Raw genomic sequence first — 13,706 nt, 5'->3', positions numbered from 1 at the left:
CTTTTTATGACCCAGTAATATAGTTGTTGTTGTTGTTTTTAACAGCTGTCTAAATTGGTTTGGACTACTTAAATTGTTGGCCAGTATAGCCTTTCAAAATAATAAAAAAATTAACTGAGTATAAAATCCCTAAGGGACTAATAGATTGTTTTAATATTTATTTGAAACTGTGTATAGATTTTTTTTATATTTACTTGAAACTTTGTGTAAGTATTTTAAATAGCATATTCTGTTTCTGAGGTTTTTGCCGAACTTGTCTAATCTTAACCAAATAAGCAAATGTATACGTGGTGCTTATCTTCAAGAACTCATGGTGTGTATTTACTTGTGTGTAGTGTGTGCTTAAAAATAGAATTCGTGCCAGGTGTGGTTGTGGCATGTGCCTGTAACCCCAGCACTTGGGGAGACAGAGGTAGGCGGATCTCTGTGAGTTTGAGGCCAGCCTGATCTATAATAGGGAGTTTCAGGACAGCCAGGGCTGTATTACAGAGAAACCCAACTTGAAAAACCAAATAGTTGACAGACAGACAGATAGACAGGAAGACAGATAGGTGATAGATAGATAGATAGATAGATAGATAGATAGATAGAGATTTAGATAGGTAGATAGAAAGGAGGATAGATAGATAGACAGACAGACAGACAGACAGGAAAATAGTGATAATTTAAAAGAAGAGTGAAGGGGACGGGCATTTTTCTCCTTATCACACTGTTTCAAACATGTCCCACTTCACTAGTGACCAAATGACATCTCAATGTTGTGCTTGCGCACCAAGTGGACCAACCAGAGAAGAAAATGAGGGTTGTGATAAACCTTTTTACTCATCCACCTGTGAATCAGAGAGTTCACCATGCTATAAGAAGCAGAAGATGCGATGGTAATGAAAAAATACAGTAGGTCAGAAAATATTACGTAAATCACGACAAATTCACAAGCACTGATCAGGATGATACGATGAGTTAGGTTTATAGCTGTCTTATTTTGGAGATAACCTTAAAATCCGAAAGTGTTGTATCAGTTACAGATATTAACAACCATAATTTACAGCATCTGTCCTAAAAGTATAAAATAAGTTATAAAATGGCTAAGGAAAGACCTAACCCATGGATAATCACCTTACATTTAAATGGATTAAGATACCCAATGAAAAGGCAGAATGGCAGAATAGATAATATAATGAGACCTGACTATATTTTTCTTACAAGAAATTCACTTCACCACTAAGGTGAAAAATGAAAATATGGTGTCAGATATTTCGTCCAAATGGGATCCAAACAGAAGCAGGACCAGTCATGCCACTATTAAACAAAATGGACCTCGGATTAGAAGTAATAAAAAGATAAGGGGTTCCATTATATAATGATAAAGAATTGAATCAAATAGAAGAAAATAATTTGTTTCTGTAAGTTTGGAAACTATTTTTTTCTCTGCTGACCTTATCAGAATAAACCACTCTTTTAAAAAAATTCTCAATGACCTAATAGGAAATCAGCTGTTTCACACAAGCCATTCACCCACGGCCCCTTACTTATCAATGAGCCCGTCTCTATAGAAACACCTGTTCCTGATTCCTAGCCAAAGTCTCCTGTTTTTCCTACTATCTCTCTTTCCTTCCTTTTCTTTCTCCCTCTTTCCTTCCTTTTTCTCTCTCTGCACATGTGCACGTGTGTGTGTGTACATGCACGTGTGTATGAGTGTATATGCACGTGTGGTGTGTGTGTGTATGTATGTGTGTATGTGTGAGTGTGTATGCCCATGTGTGCATGTATGTGCATGTGTGAGTGTGTATGCACATATGTGTGTGTGTGTGCTCTCATTGGTGCCATGGATTCTTCTTTCGTCTCTGTGTATTCTACTTTTCAAAAAGTTAATACAAACCACGTCTTCATGTCTATGGTTTGTTTTTTTTTGTTTGTTTTTTTTTTTTTTTTCTTTTTAAGACAGGGTTTCTCTGTGTACCTCTTCTTCTGAAATACTCTTTGTAGATCAAGGCGGCCTTGAACTCAGAGATCCGCCTGCTTCTGCCTCCTAAGAGCTGGGATTAAAGGCATGCACCACCACACCTGGCTCTAAGTGATTTCTTAAATGCCAATTTCTCCAATAAGTGTTACAAATTGATCCATTTGAACAAAGGTGCATTATGTGAAAGAAATAAAAACTAAGCTGGGAACCCAGATTACACTTTTCAGGAAGGCGTCTCACCAGACAAAGTTAATATTCTTTGACAATTGTGTAATTAAGCGGCTATAATGGTAACATGCTTTAGAACACTAAACTAAGTTCTGCTAGAACATCTATTGTAATCTCTTGTTCATAGGGATTTTGTTTTTATGGTCAGAAGAATATGACTAGTCTCCACCACGTAGTTTCCTGCTGTAATTATACCAATCTCTTTTAACACTGGACTCCATGAGGTAATCTTACGGCTTTAGTAATTATAATCCTTGTATAGGAAAGTCATACGCCTTAACAGAGCAAGCAGCCATAGATCAACGTTTGGAGTCATGCAATCTAAGTGTTTGGTCTGGCTCCACAGTAAGCAAGAGTCCCGGGGAAGTGGATGCAGAGATTAGGAAAGATCTTAATGTCAGTTAAATCTTAATCCATCCCACCAAAGAGGAGCAGTGGTCTGAAGGAGAGGTGAGGAAACACCAGCAAGTCTGACACCTTCCCAAAGAGAACCCTGGCATCCAGTCTGGGAACCTTCAAACAGTATGTGTTCAGTACTTCGATCTATGTGATCCTAGTTTTCATATCGCCCAGCCTATTCATCTAATTTCCATTTTCATGTGTACTCTCTCTTTTTAGAGAAAGAAGTTTCTCTCACTTTATATCCTCTCAGGAAAAATCTCTGATAGCTCTATTTTCCTGAACTATGTTCTAAACCTGTATGTGTGTATGTGTACACGCGCGCGCGCGTGCACACACACACACACACACACACACACACACACACACACACACACACACCATTCCCTCTGAGGACCACCTGTCAACCAGATAGCTAGATGAATCAATGACTCATTCAGGAAATTAATGGAGAAATAGGACCACATGCTCTGGGGGTCTCCCACAACACCCGCTCACCCCAGCATTTACGAGCGCTGTATTGTGGCATCCACAACATACCACAACAATGAGACAACAGAACCTTGCCTCAGACACCAAAGAGAGGTGCTTGCATTCAGGTGCCTGCTCAGGAATGTGATGACTGCTCTTGGCCTCACTTGGGCAACTGGTCATTAGTGGCAGCGAGTCTCGTTGTCACAGGATCATTAACCCCAAAACAAGAAGCAAGATTTAAAAAAAAATAAAAAATAAAAAAATAAAGAAAGACCTCACACAGTTCTGAGCATCCCTGAAAGTGTGCGGTTATTCCGCATGCTACCGTTGTTTGAAACGTAAAGAAAAAGTTTCACTCGTGCCTTGACTGCCCGTTTTCTCCATGACTGTAGGCTTTAGAACACCCAGAGTTCGTTTGTTAAAGGTATGGAATTTATTTTACAGCTCTATGAAAAGGTCGCACTCCTTCTGACAAACCTAGGTAAGTGAAGGCCTCCTTTTGACAAACCTAGGTAAGTGAAGGCCTCCTGCTGCACTCTGTGATCTAGAACATGCTACAGCTTCCTTTCTCAGACTCTGCTAGGGAAAAGAACTGCCCCCCTGGGGGCCCTGCAGGCCAGCCAGTTGGTGGCGCCACACCCATGGGTTTATGGGCAACAAAACTTGGACCCCGTGGTTTATTTTTAACAAGAGAACAGGAAGTTGAGACAGGGTGGAGGATGGATCTCGGAGAATTTAGAGGGAGAAGTGGGCATGAATATGATCAGAATACATTAAATGCATATGTTAAATTCCCAGAGTTAATTAAAAAAAAAAAAGTTGTATTTTTAAAAAGAAGGAAACATCCCCTTTACTGAGAATTCCTTACAACAATTCCTTTTGGCAGAACAATTTAAATGTGTCTAGTAATAAGATTTTTCTATCTACACTTTTCAAACCTGCCATACCCTTTACGTGTCATAAGCAGACGAAAGTCAAAGTAGATGTTTTCTCTTATGTACACACAGAAAGTAACATCGCAAAAGTACACAGGTAGGAAGCATCCAGGATCATCTTTAAAAGTGCTCATGAGATGTTACCGGCGTTTTAGAATTATAAATGGGTTCTTCAAGGCACAGTGGCATATTCCACTAATCTCGGCTGAAGCAAAGAATAAGTTTTGCCTCAGGAGTTTGAAACATGCCGGGCATGGTGGTGCACGCCTTTAATCCCAGCACTCAGGAGGCAGAGACAGGCAGATAGCTGTGAGTTCGAGGCCAGCCTGGTCTACAAAGTGAGTTCAGGATGGCCAAGGCTACACAGAGAAACCCTGTCTCAAAAAAAAAAAAAGTTTGAAATATGCTGGGACGACATTTAAACACACACACACACACACACACACACACACACACACACACTCTGAAAACTCTGTCAAGTTTTCAACATTAGTCATCTTGATGACTAGCAACCTTTTAAATCAGGAATGTGGTCCTGGCAGTGATAACCGACATCTGTGGAAATACATTCATGTAGAGAAACCATCTCTATGGACATCTCTTTGAACTCAGAATACACTAGAAGTCCAACAACCAGCTAAAATCTGTACATTACTACATTTTTTTCAAGGTACAGTAATCGCCTTAGTTTTATTAATGAGATGAGAAAGTCATATGCTCCCACGAGGTGGCTTGCTTTAATATATTCCTATATAGAGCTTGTCCAAAGGGGAGACATTCCAAAGTAGTTTTTGTAGAATAGTCATTATATACCACTGAATACATTTATCGAGTTGATGTGTCCTGTGCAGAGCTGGCCATTTGACTCATCTATCTCCTTTAATGTCGTTGGCGTCTTCCATCACCACTATGCCTTTCCCAAGAAGGAAAGAGCTTAATTGTGGTAGAGGGAATTGCCCGTTGCCAGGCTATGTCCAGGGGCACTTGGATCAAAGATGGCCAGAATGTCATTACTTGAGATAAATAAAAATCTAGCCAGGTGACAAGTGAGAAAACCTTCACATAGAACTAGGAACTCAATTTCCAGGGTGAAATTAAACTCATGGAGAAGCGTTTGGTGTTTCTTCCCTCCTGGTGTTTCAGTCATTTTAAATCAGAGGTTCTTTCCCTCCCTCCCCGCCCCCCCCCCCCCCCCCCCCCCCCACTTCCCTTCTCCGTTATGAGCCCAGGAAGCATTTTGAATCTAAGTCATGGAAAAGGAACTGATGGGGGTGAAACGTTAAATATGCAATTAAGAAGCTCGGGGTCTGTGGAACAGAGAAAATGTTTTTGCCTCAAACACATTTTCTTTGACCTTGCTTGAGCTTAGAAGTCAACTCTTTGGGAAAGATAAATGCAGCTTGACATGAGAGGTCAAGTTGGAGGCTCGACCTCAGGGGTAACTTGTTCCGTATTTTGGTTTACACCACGGTGTCCAAAGGGCATTTGCAATACGGAAGTCAAAATATGATGAGCTTCGAGTTGGCCCCTTTAGTCACATGTATGTGTGCCATGGATGGAGAAACGTGAGGAGAGTTCTAAAGAAGAGGCCATCCTTAGGGTTTTATCTGTGGGAGTGAAAGAAATAGTAGGTGAGGGTAAAACCTAGGAGGCGAACACGCTCAGTGTCCTGGGATTTGCAGTTCCCTCACATGCCAATGAGCTCTGGGAGCTGCGACAAGTAATCATTAGAAGATTCGTGGCGGGGTCTAACTCCATGCATGCCCTACTCAACTGACAGAAACTTAGGCAGAGCAAAGATGCTGCAGAGAGCTAGGACTGAGAATGAGGCACTTGCAGCCTGGCTGTCTCTGATCCAACATCTCTATATACCCTGTAACCACAGAACAGCCGAGCAGAGACTCTTAGTTCCACCACAAGTGTCTGTAGCCACTTAAGACCACACTGTTGGTGGGACTGCCCTTTCTCCTGCATGATCTGTCCCATGGCGTGCCAACTCTTGGCAAACCGGAGCCTCCTGCACCTCCTGGAGACCCTCTGACTCCGTGTGGGGGAGGGGAGAGCAGTAGGTGGGCGGGGGAGGGGTCCTGCCCAGCCTCTCAAACCCTACTCCGTTTTGCCCACAGAACAGCCTCGCACAGAATCCGAGTGGGAGAACAGCTTTACCCTGAAAATGTTTCTTTTTCAGTTTGTCAATCTGAACAGCTCCACATTCTACATCGCATTCTTCCTCGGAAGGTAAGATGGACACTTGCCTGTGGTCTCCTTCCGCCCCAGCCTTAGTGGTGCTGCCCGGAGGGGGCGGGGCAGCGGGGCGGGGCGGGGAAGCGGGCCCTATAGGATGCTCCATACAAAGTGCAGGAAGAGAAGGCTGGCCGCCACCTTTCCTTTCCCAAACTGCAAAAGCACCTCACTTCCTGGGAAATAATCTGCTCTAAAGTACCTGTACCTCTTGTGTCGCACAGATAAATAGAGGAAAACAGTTTATGTGTGCAAACAGTGAGTTGAAAGCTTTTGGCGTCCATCTCACCTGAAGCAACCATAGGGTGTCGCACCTACTTGAGTAGGTGGCTTAAGGAGACGCAAGCTGCCCTGTGGCCGAGGTCCCTGACTTCACAGAAGGGCATCAAAATGGGGAAGAAGGTAGAAATGAGAAACCACAGCTTGAAACCCAGCAGAGAGGAGAAATTGTGATGGGGAGACCTGGTGGCACTCAGAGGAAGGATAGCAGGCTACCAAGAAGAGACTTGATACCCTATGAGCATATACAGGGGGAAGAGGTCCCCCTCAGTCACAGTCATAGGGGAGGGGAGTAAGGGGAAAATGGGAGGGAGAGAGGAATGGGAGGATACAAGGGATGGGATAACTATTAAGATGTAATATGAATGAATTAATTTTAAAAAAAGAGAAATTGGGAGGGATTCCCTGTTTTGTGGTAATGGGCCACAATTCCTACCTATCCTCTCTGAGGAGTGGGAAGCAGGGCAAGGCCACAGGGCCAGTTCTGTGATGGAGATGGGTGTTTGTTGTTTAATTGCTTCAACAGCAAGAGACTGCTGTTGTAGCCAAGTACCAGACAGTAGCAGCCAAGTACCATGACAGTAGCAAAGCCAACACTGCTGCTATTCAAAAGATCAAATGTTTGTGCTTTATATGCATATACAGGGGGAGGAGGTCCCCCTCAGTCACAGACATAGGGGAGGGGAGTAGGGGGGAAATGGGAGGGAGGGAGGAATGGGAGGAAACAAGGGATGGACTAACAACTGAAATGTAATATGAATAAATTAATAAAATATTTTTAAAAAGAAAATAAAACTAGACAGGAAAAATAAATAAATAAATAAATTTAATTTTTGTGGGGAAAAAAAGATCAAATGTGGGTAAATGCAGGAATGTGACTGCTGCTTACACAGACAGGGGCCACTTGATGCTCAGCAGAAATGTTCAAAACCACAGGAAACAGCAAGAATGGGCCCTTGCCCTCGGCAGCTGGGACGGGGTTGGGGGGCTGGGGAGGTGGGGGTGAGGTGGGGGCCAGGTGGAGGGCGGGAAAGCCGGAAGAGAGATGTTCCTTGGAGATTTCCTGAAGCTCAAGTAACGGCAGTTTTAGAGGGTTTCTTCATTCCTCCACACATGGTCCTTAAGGGCTCCCATCATTTACTTTAGAGCTACGCTAAGTTGAGTGTAGTGCTCACTGAAAGCCCAAAACCTACAGGATGCTAACGGCTTGCTTCTGTGTTGAAGATTCACAGGACACCCAGGTGCCTACTTGAGACTGATAAACAGGTGGAGGCTTGAAGAGGTCAGTACTCTCCCCCCCCCCACCCCTCCCCACCCGCACCCCACCCCCGACCCCACCCCCGACCCCACCCCCGGCCCCTACCCCCATCTTCCATCGTTTTCTACAGACTCCCGTTAGACAGCCCTAAGGCAGCTCTGCGCGGAGTAGAAGCGTGTTGTCACCCCTCTTTCCGTTGACTGCTGGATCTCTGTGTTTGCTTGCCCCGCCAGTGCCACCCTAGCGGATGCCTTATTGATCTCTGCATGCAAATGGGTATCATAATGGTGCTAAAGCAGACCTGGAATAACTTCATGGAACTTGGCTACCCGTGAGTACTTTAGCCATCTCGTGGAGAGGCAGTGCGGCTCGCGATTGGCATTTCTGAGTGCAGGCATCGTGGATTAAACCAGGGTGTTGCGGGCAGATTTACATACAGTCGTTAAAAAGCAAACAAACAAACAACAAAACAGTAAGTACCAGTGAAAGTCACCAGGGAAAGGCTTTTGCCATCCAAGCCAGGCAGCAAGAATCGGATTCTCATGGAGCTCATGTGAAGACGAATGGAAAACACTGATCCAAAGTTGCCCTCTGACCTTTTCCATGCATGCCATGGCACACAGTCCGCCACACACATACAGACACGAAACAATAAATTTGCAATTAAGAAATAATGAGCATTGGCTCCTTTGGGTTTAGCCCAACTCGTGCAAATGAAAGTGAACATTATTCTTTTTAATTTTATCAATTTTCGAGAACTTCATACAATCGCTTTCAATCATTTCATCCTCCTCTCTCAACGCCTCCTGGATCCATCCCCCACCTCCCTAGCTATCCAAACAAATTCATGTATCCTCTTTTTGAATGTATATGCCTACCATGCCGCCCAACTACTCTTGGGTGTAGGACCATCCCTTGGAGGACAGTTGGCCTGCTAGTCAGAAAGAACGGACTTGGCATCTCTACAAGGCTTTCATGCATGTGCATACTCTGGATGTGAGCATGTAGCATGCTTTAACTGTATCACTGACTCTCTGGGATCCAGTACTGCAGATCCTCAGCCATTTATCTATTCACAAGATCTTTCATTCCCCTGCTTACAAGGTAAATCAGAATGCTAATTTAAAACAAAGAAATAAAAGTACTGTCGGTTCAGTCTACAGAAAAAAGGAAAGTTGGAAAGGGGGAAAAATGTCAGGGTTTTAAAAGATCACATTTCCACCAGTTTAAAAAAAAAATGTGTCCCTCAATGATTAGATTTTTCTGGCTGATAACAGTGGGCCAGATCTTGTGTCGTCTCTGCGAAGATGACCTTGAGCTTTGCTGTGACAGCCCCTTCTGCTCAGCTTGGCCTTGAGGACACGCAGATCACCAGCCTTTCTGAATCTGATGTGATTCCACACCAGTTGGTCTCCTTGTCAGCTCTGGAACTCTGGAGGGACAGGGCTCTCTGCAGGAAGGACTTCTCAGCTAGCCTGGGGTGCCAGGAACTTGGTGAATAAGGAACGCTTCCTCTTGGGGCTCTGTCAGAAGCAAGGACAATTTTCTATTGGTAGACTCAAGTGTTTTAGACTCTAGGTATCCAATGTTTTCTATAAGACTCTCAAAAATAAACATAACAGCCGAAGTCTGATGTTTTACTTTATGGGATATTTAATCAACTTTAATTGAAATGTCAGCCAGCGATTCAGAATGCACAGCAGAGCGATGGGGTGAGCAGTGTGTCTGATGGTCACCCTATTTTTTTTTCCTTACTCCATGGGCTTTTGTTTTAGCATTTCCATTCCTAGAAATACTAAAAAACTTGTCACCTTTTCCTGGGATGCTCCAGCCCAAGCTCCTCTGTGGCATTTCTTCCACCTCTTTTTCTATTATACAATGTACTCCCGCACTCTGCGGAAGGCTAACAGCTCAGCCTCAAGCATCAGAGCGCGATCCATCCAACCTTCGGGAGTCAGAGACCATGACAAGTTTGAGTCTAAGGCAGCCAAGCCTTCTTGTAAGGAATTAGAGGCATCTGGATGCCAGGAGAGGAAGCTGACTGTGATCTTCAGATTTGCTAGGTGTCTGGAGTCAGAATGCACTTTATCCCGATCGTCCATGCAACAGGACTGCTAATGGAAACAAAGTTAAGCCATGTAAACTAGACTTTCTATCTCTTGAACATCCGGGGTGTTGCCTGGGTACCAGCTCAACTCATGGCGCTCTCCCACTTCTACCCTACTATTTCTGAGCATGAGACCATTCCGTGGATGATCAAATAAGCTCGTCAACCATTCAGTCTACTTGCTATTCAGAATTCTAATTCCAGACCCGGCTTCCTGCCCGAGTGAAGCTGGTTTTTAGCTGTGGCTCCAGATGCTCACTGTCTGCCTCCTTGTTACTTAAGTCTTGTGTGAACGATCGTGCGTACGTTTCTAAGACACTGATTTTTGTCACCCAGGTTAATTCAGAATTGGTGGACTAGAAGAAAAGTCCGACAAGAACACGGGACTGAGAGGAAAATGAATTTCCCACAGTGGGAAAAGGACTACAATCTTCAGCCAATGAACGCCTACGGGCTCTTCGACGAATACCTGGAGATGAGTATGGAAATCTGCTTTGCCTCTTAATTTTAAATTCAAGCCTTTGGTCTCCAGCAACAATCGACTAAACGCACATTCGTCATCGCCTGGCCACTCAGGCGTGCGGGGTCTAGCACAGGGTATTCCAAAGCAACAAGTGTAAGAGAGAACAGCATCTTATTCAGAGCCAGCTTTGGGGTTATAGCCCTGGGGTACAGTGCTTATCTAGAATGTACAAGGCTCTGAGTAAGATTCCCAAGCACCACAAATGAGCGAAGTTCAGAGGACAGTCATTTCAAACTCCTCATAATATTGTTGTATCTTGCTCCTTGAACCATCAGAAGGAGCTGAAGTTGTAATCTGTAAGTACAGGTATTTCTTAGCATATATATGATATATATGCTACCTATATATAGGTATATATACATATATATATCCTATAATATATATATATATATCCTATAGCACAAAGACCTCCTACTGCGTCCCCTGCTCCATTATTACACAGCAGAATAGATAGGAAAATAAATGTTGGGAAATTCAGTGCATCAAAAAATGCAGAAGAGGCATCAGTCCTATTGGTTGATTCACACACCCAAGTGACATCTGTTAAGTTTTATTCGATGCCAAGGAAATACTACATTCGGCAGCAGAGACAGAGAAAGGGGAAATGACACAGTGCTCAGCTTTCAAGGGTGCATAGGCTAATGGGGGAAGAGCCAGAGACAGAAAGCATAAGAGCAGCAAGTATCACGGTTGCCGTAACATGAATCCTGGCAAGCACATCAGGGCGGCCATTTCTGTCATGGGAGGGAAGTGACAGGACACAGGAATGATTAACCTGGGCTCCACTTACTTAAGGAATCAGATTTGGGAGGGCTGCATTAAGACAGGGTTCTCTGAGTAGCCCTGGCTATCCTGGACTAGCTTTGTAGACCAGGCTGGCCTCAAACAAAGATCTACCTGCTTCTGCCTCCTGAGTGCTGGGATTATAGGCTTGCGCCACCATGTCCGGCTTGGAATCAGATTTCTTTAGAACCAAAACCAAGTTAATCTCAGTATGTATCTTGGGAGGAAGTAATAATAATGATCTCTTGTAGGCTATAATGTGTATGTGTATGTGTGTATTTATACATACACGCATATATATATATACATATATATGTATTTTCTCTTGAAAATCTACTATTTAAGCTCTACAGCGTGGAGCTGAAGTGAGAGCAGAGCTGGGCAAGATGAATTACTTCTGAAGGAGGCAATCTTGGCTGGGAAGATTTGAAAATTAGAGGAAGAGTAGAATTGATGCCTAATGTTTCTTAGACTGCTTCTGTCCTAAGCACCGACTGATGTTTCCAGAGCCTCAATTGTACAATGGCAGAATAATATAACCTGGAGAAGAAATCGATGTGGGCATTAATAATAAAACTTAATAAAGGCAATTCATTAAGAGAAATCACCATTTTGGGTCTCTTAATGGACTCTTCCCCCACGAAGAGGAAAATGAACAATAATGCCCCCTGAAAAGAAGCATTTGTGTGGGTAGAGCTCTGCAGCTCCCACAAAACGAGGCACGTCACAGACAGACACGGGAATTCTACCAGCTTCCTTTTGGCCTTGTTTTGGTTTTTCCTTATTACTTCATAGATTTATGATATTATTAAATATTATAACTTACCGAATTATAACATAAGGTGATTTTTTTTTTAAATAAAGGGTGTAAACCTCAAGCATACGGATGGATGCTTACAGATTTAAACATGAAAGCAGCTGCGTCTGTGCAGGCGAGAGGCTGGCAAACCATTTTCCAAAGCCGAAGCACAGCTGAGTAATTCTTATAAGTGAGGTTTTGTAGGAGCGTCACACCTGCTTTCTAAGGCACAAATGCATCCTCTTCTGAGAGTAGGGTGAAGCAAGCTGTGCTCCTTTATATGTGCACATACTCACTACATTTCATTAAGCTCTTAGGCTTTCTAAAATATTCTACTTGGCATACAATAGCCTCTCATCGTGGTTTTAATTGAAAGCTTACAGCAACTAACGGCACTAAACGTCTTCCATATGCCCATGACCATTTGGATATTCTCTTTGAATTTCTATCCAGACCCATGATTAGCGGGGGCAGGTGGGGGCGGGGTGGTCCTATCTTCTTCTCAGTACTTTGTAGCAGCTATTTACGTAATATAGATACGAGTCCTGCCTCAGTTGACTTTCTCATTACCGTCACAAAATGTCTGTCAAGGAACAACTCGCTGAAGGAGGGGTTTGCTTCAGTTCCTGGTGTGAGGGCCATAGCCCATCAGCCAGAGAAGATATGCCAGGGCAGACAACTTTGTGGATGCCGCAGCCTATGACAGCTTACGTCTCATCCAAACAGAAAATAGAGCGGGCTGGGAACAGCACCAAACTCTAACTATTAAACATACCCCCACAATAACCAACTTCCTCCAGTTATACCCCCTGCCCAAAGTAGTTGTCTCTCTACCCTGCATATCATATATTTACAGTATGATTCATAATGGTAGTAAATTTATTGTTCTGATGTAGCAGCAAAAAATGGTATTCTGGTTGGGGTCACCACAACAAGAGAAACTGTATTAGAGGGTCACAGCATTAGGGAAGTTGAGAAATACTAGCCTAAAGCCCCCCCCTGATCCCCCAAATACATCCCACACAGTAGGAGAACACATATCCAATCACAGATGTGTGGGTGCATCTCATATTCAGACCATCACATGCCCGATAAAATTGCTGAAAATCAAATATCTTGTCTTGGTTCATGGTTTTGCCTTCACACTATCTTCAAATGAACAAGGTTCGACTTCGTTCTTCTTCTAAATTAATTCCAACTAATTTTACATTAACATTCCCAATTTCTATTTTAAAAACACAACAACTTTTACTCAGGAATTGGCTGGATTTTTGTTAGACTCCTAAAATAATTTGAGCAATACTTATAGATTTTCCAATCCTTGAATATGTATATGCCCGCATTTGTCTTTATGCATTTTATGCAAAGTAACAGACTTTGTGTTGCATAGGTTAGGTTTATTACTAAGAACTTGATAAATTTTAGTGCAGTTGCAAATAATGTTGCCTTCACTTTTTTTCTGTTTGTATAGTGTTTGTTTGTTTCAGCAATGGGGCTTTGTCTGTTGTTTTTTATTCTAAAGACTGAACCCAGAGCCTCATGAATTGTAAGCACAAACTCTACCACTGAACAACACACCGGGCCCTACTTTTATGTTATGTTTTGTTGCCACTATATAAAGTTTTCATTGGTTTGTGTGTTGGCCTTGCATAAAGTAAACTTTCTGAAAACTCACATTCATTACATTTTTGGTTATGAGCCCAGCCTTTAACATTAT

At 43.1% G+C, this 13,706-nt stretch overlaps 1 protein-coding gene across 1 annotated transcript in view; it reads left to right on the top strand.

The window, feature by feature from the left end:
* The window catches only part of Ano4 (anoctamin 4), a 401,662-nt gene that overhangs the window by 365,871 nt on the left and 22,085 nt on the right, over window positions 1-13,706 (top strand). Inside the window, exons 20-24 of the mRNA XM_051172646.1 lie at window positions 3,509-3,545; window positions 6,126-6,237; window positions 7,744-7,801; window positions 8,011-8,108; window positions 10,221-10,363. Of these exons, the coding sequence (XP_051028603.1) occupies window positions 3,509-3,545; window positions 6,126-6,237; window positions 7,744-7,801; window positions 8,011-8,108; window positions 10,221-10,363 (448 nt within the window). The remainder of the gene's footprint in view (window positions 1-3,508; window positions 3,546-6,125; window positions 6,238-7,743; window positions 7,802-8,010; window positions 8,109-10,220; window positions 10,364-13,706) is intronic.

The sequence above is a fragment of the Acomys russatus genome, chromosome 31, assembly GCF_903995435.1.
Source record: "Acomys russatus chromosome 31, mAcoRus1.1, whole genome shotgun sequence".
Classification (NCBI taxonomy): Eukaryota; Metazoa; Chordata; class Mammalia; order Rodentia; family Muridae; genus Acomys; species Acomys russatus.
Note: the sequence above shows the minus strand (reverse complement) of the source record. Positions and strands in the feature narration are given on the sequence as shown.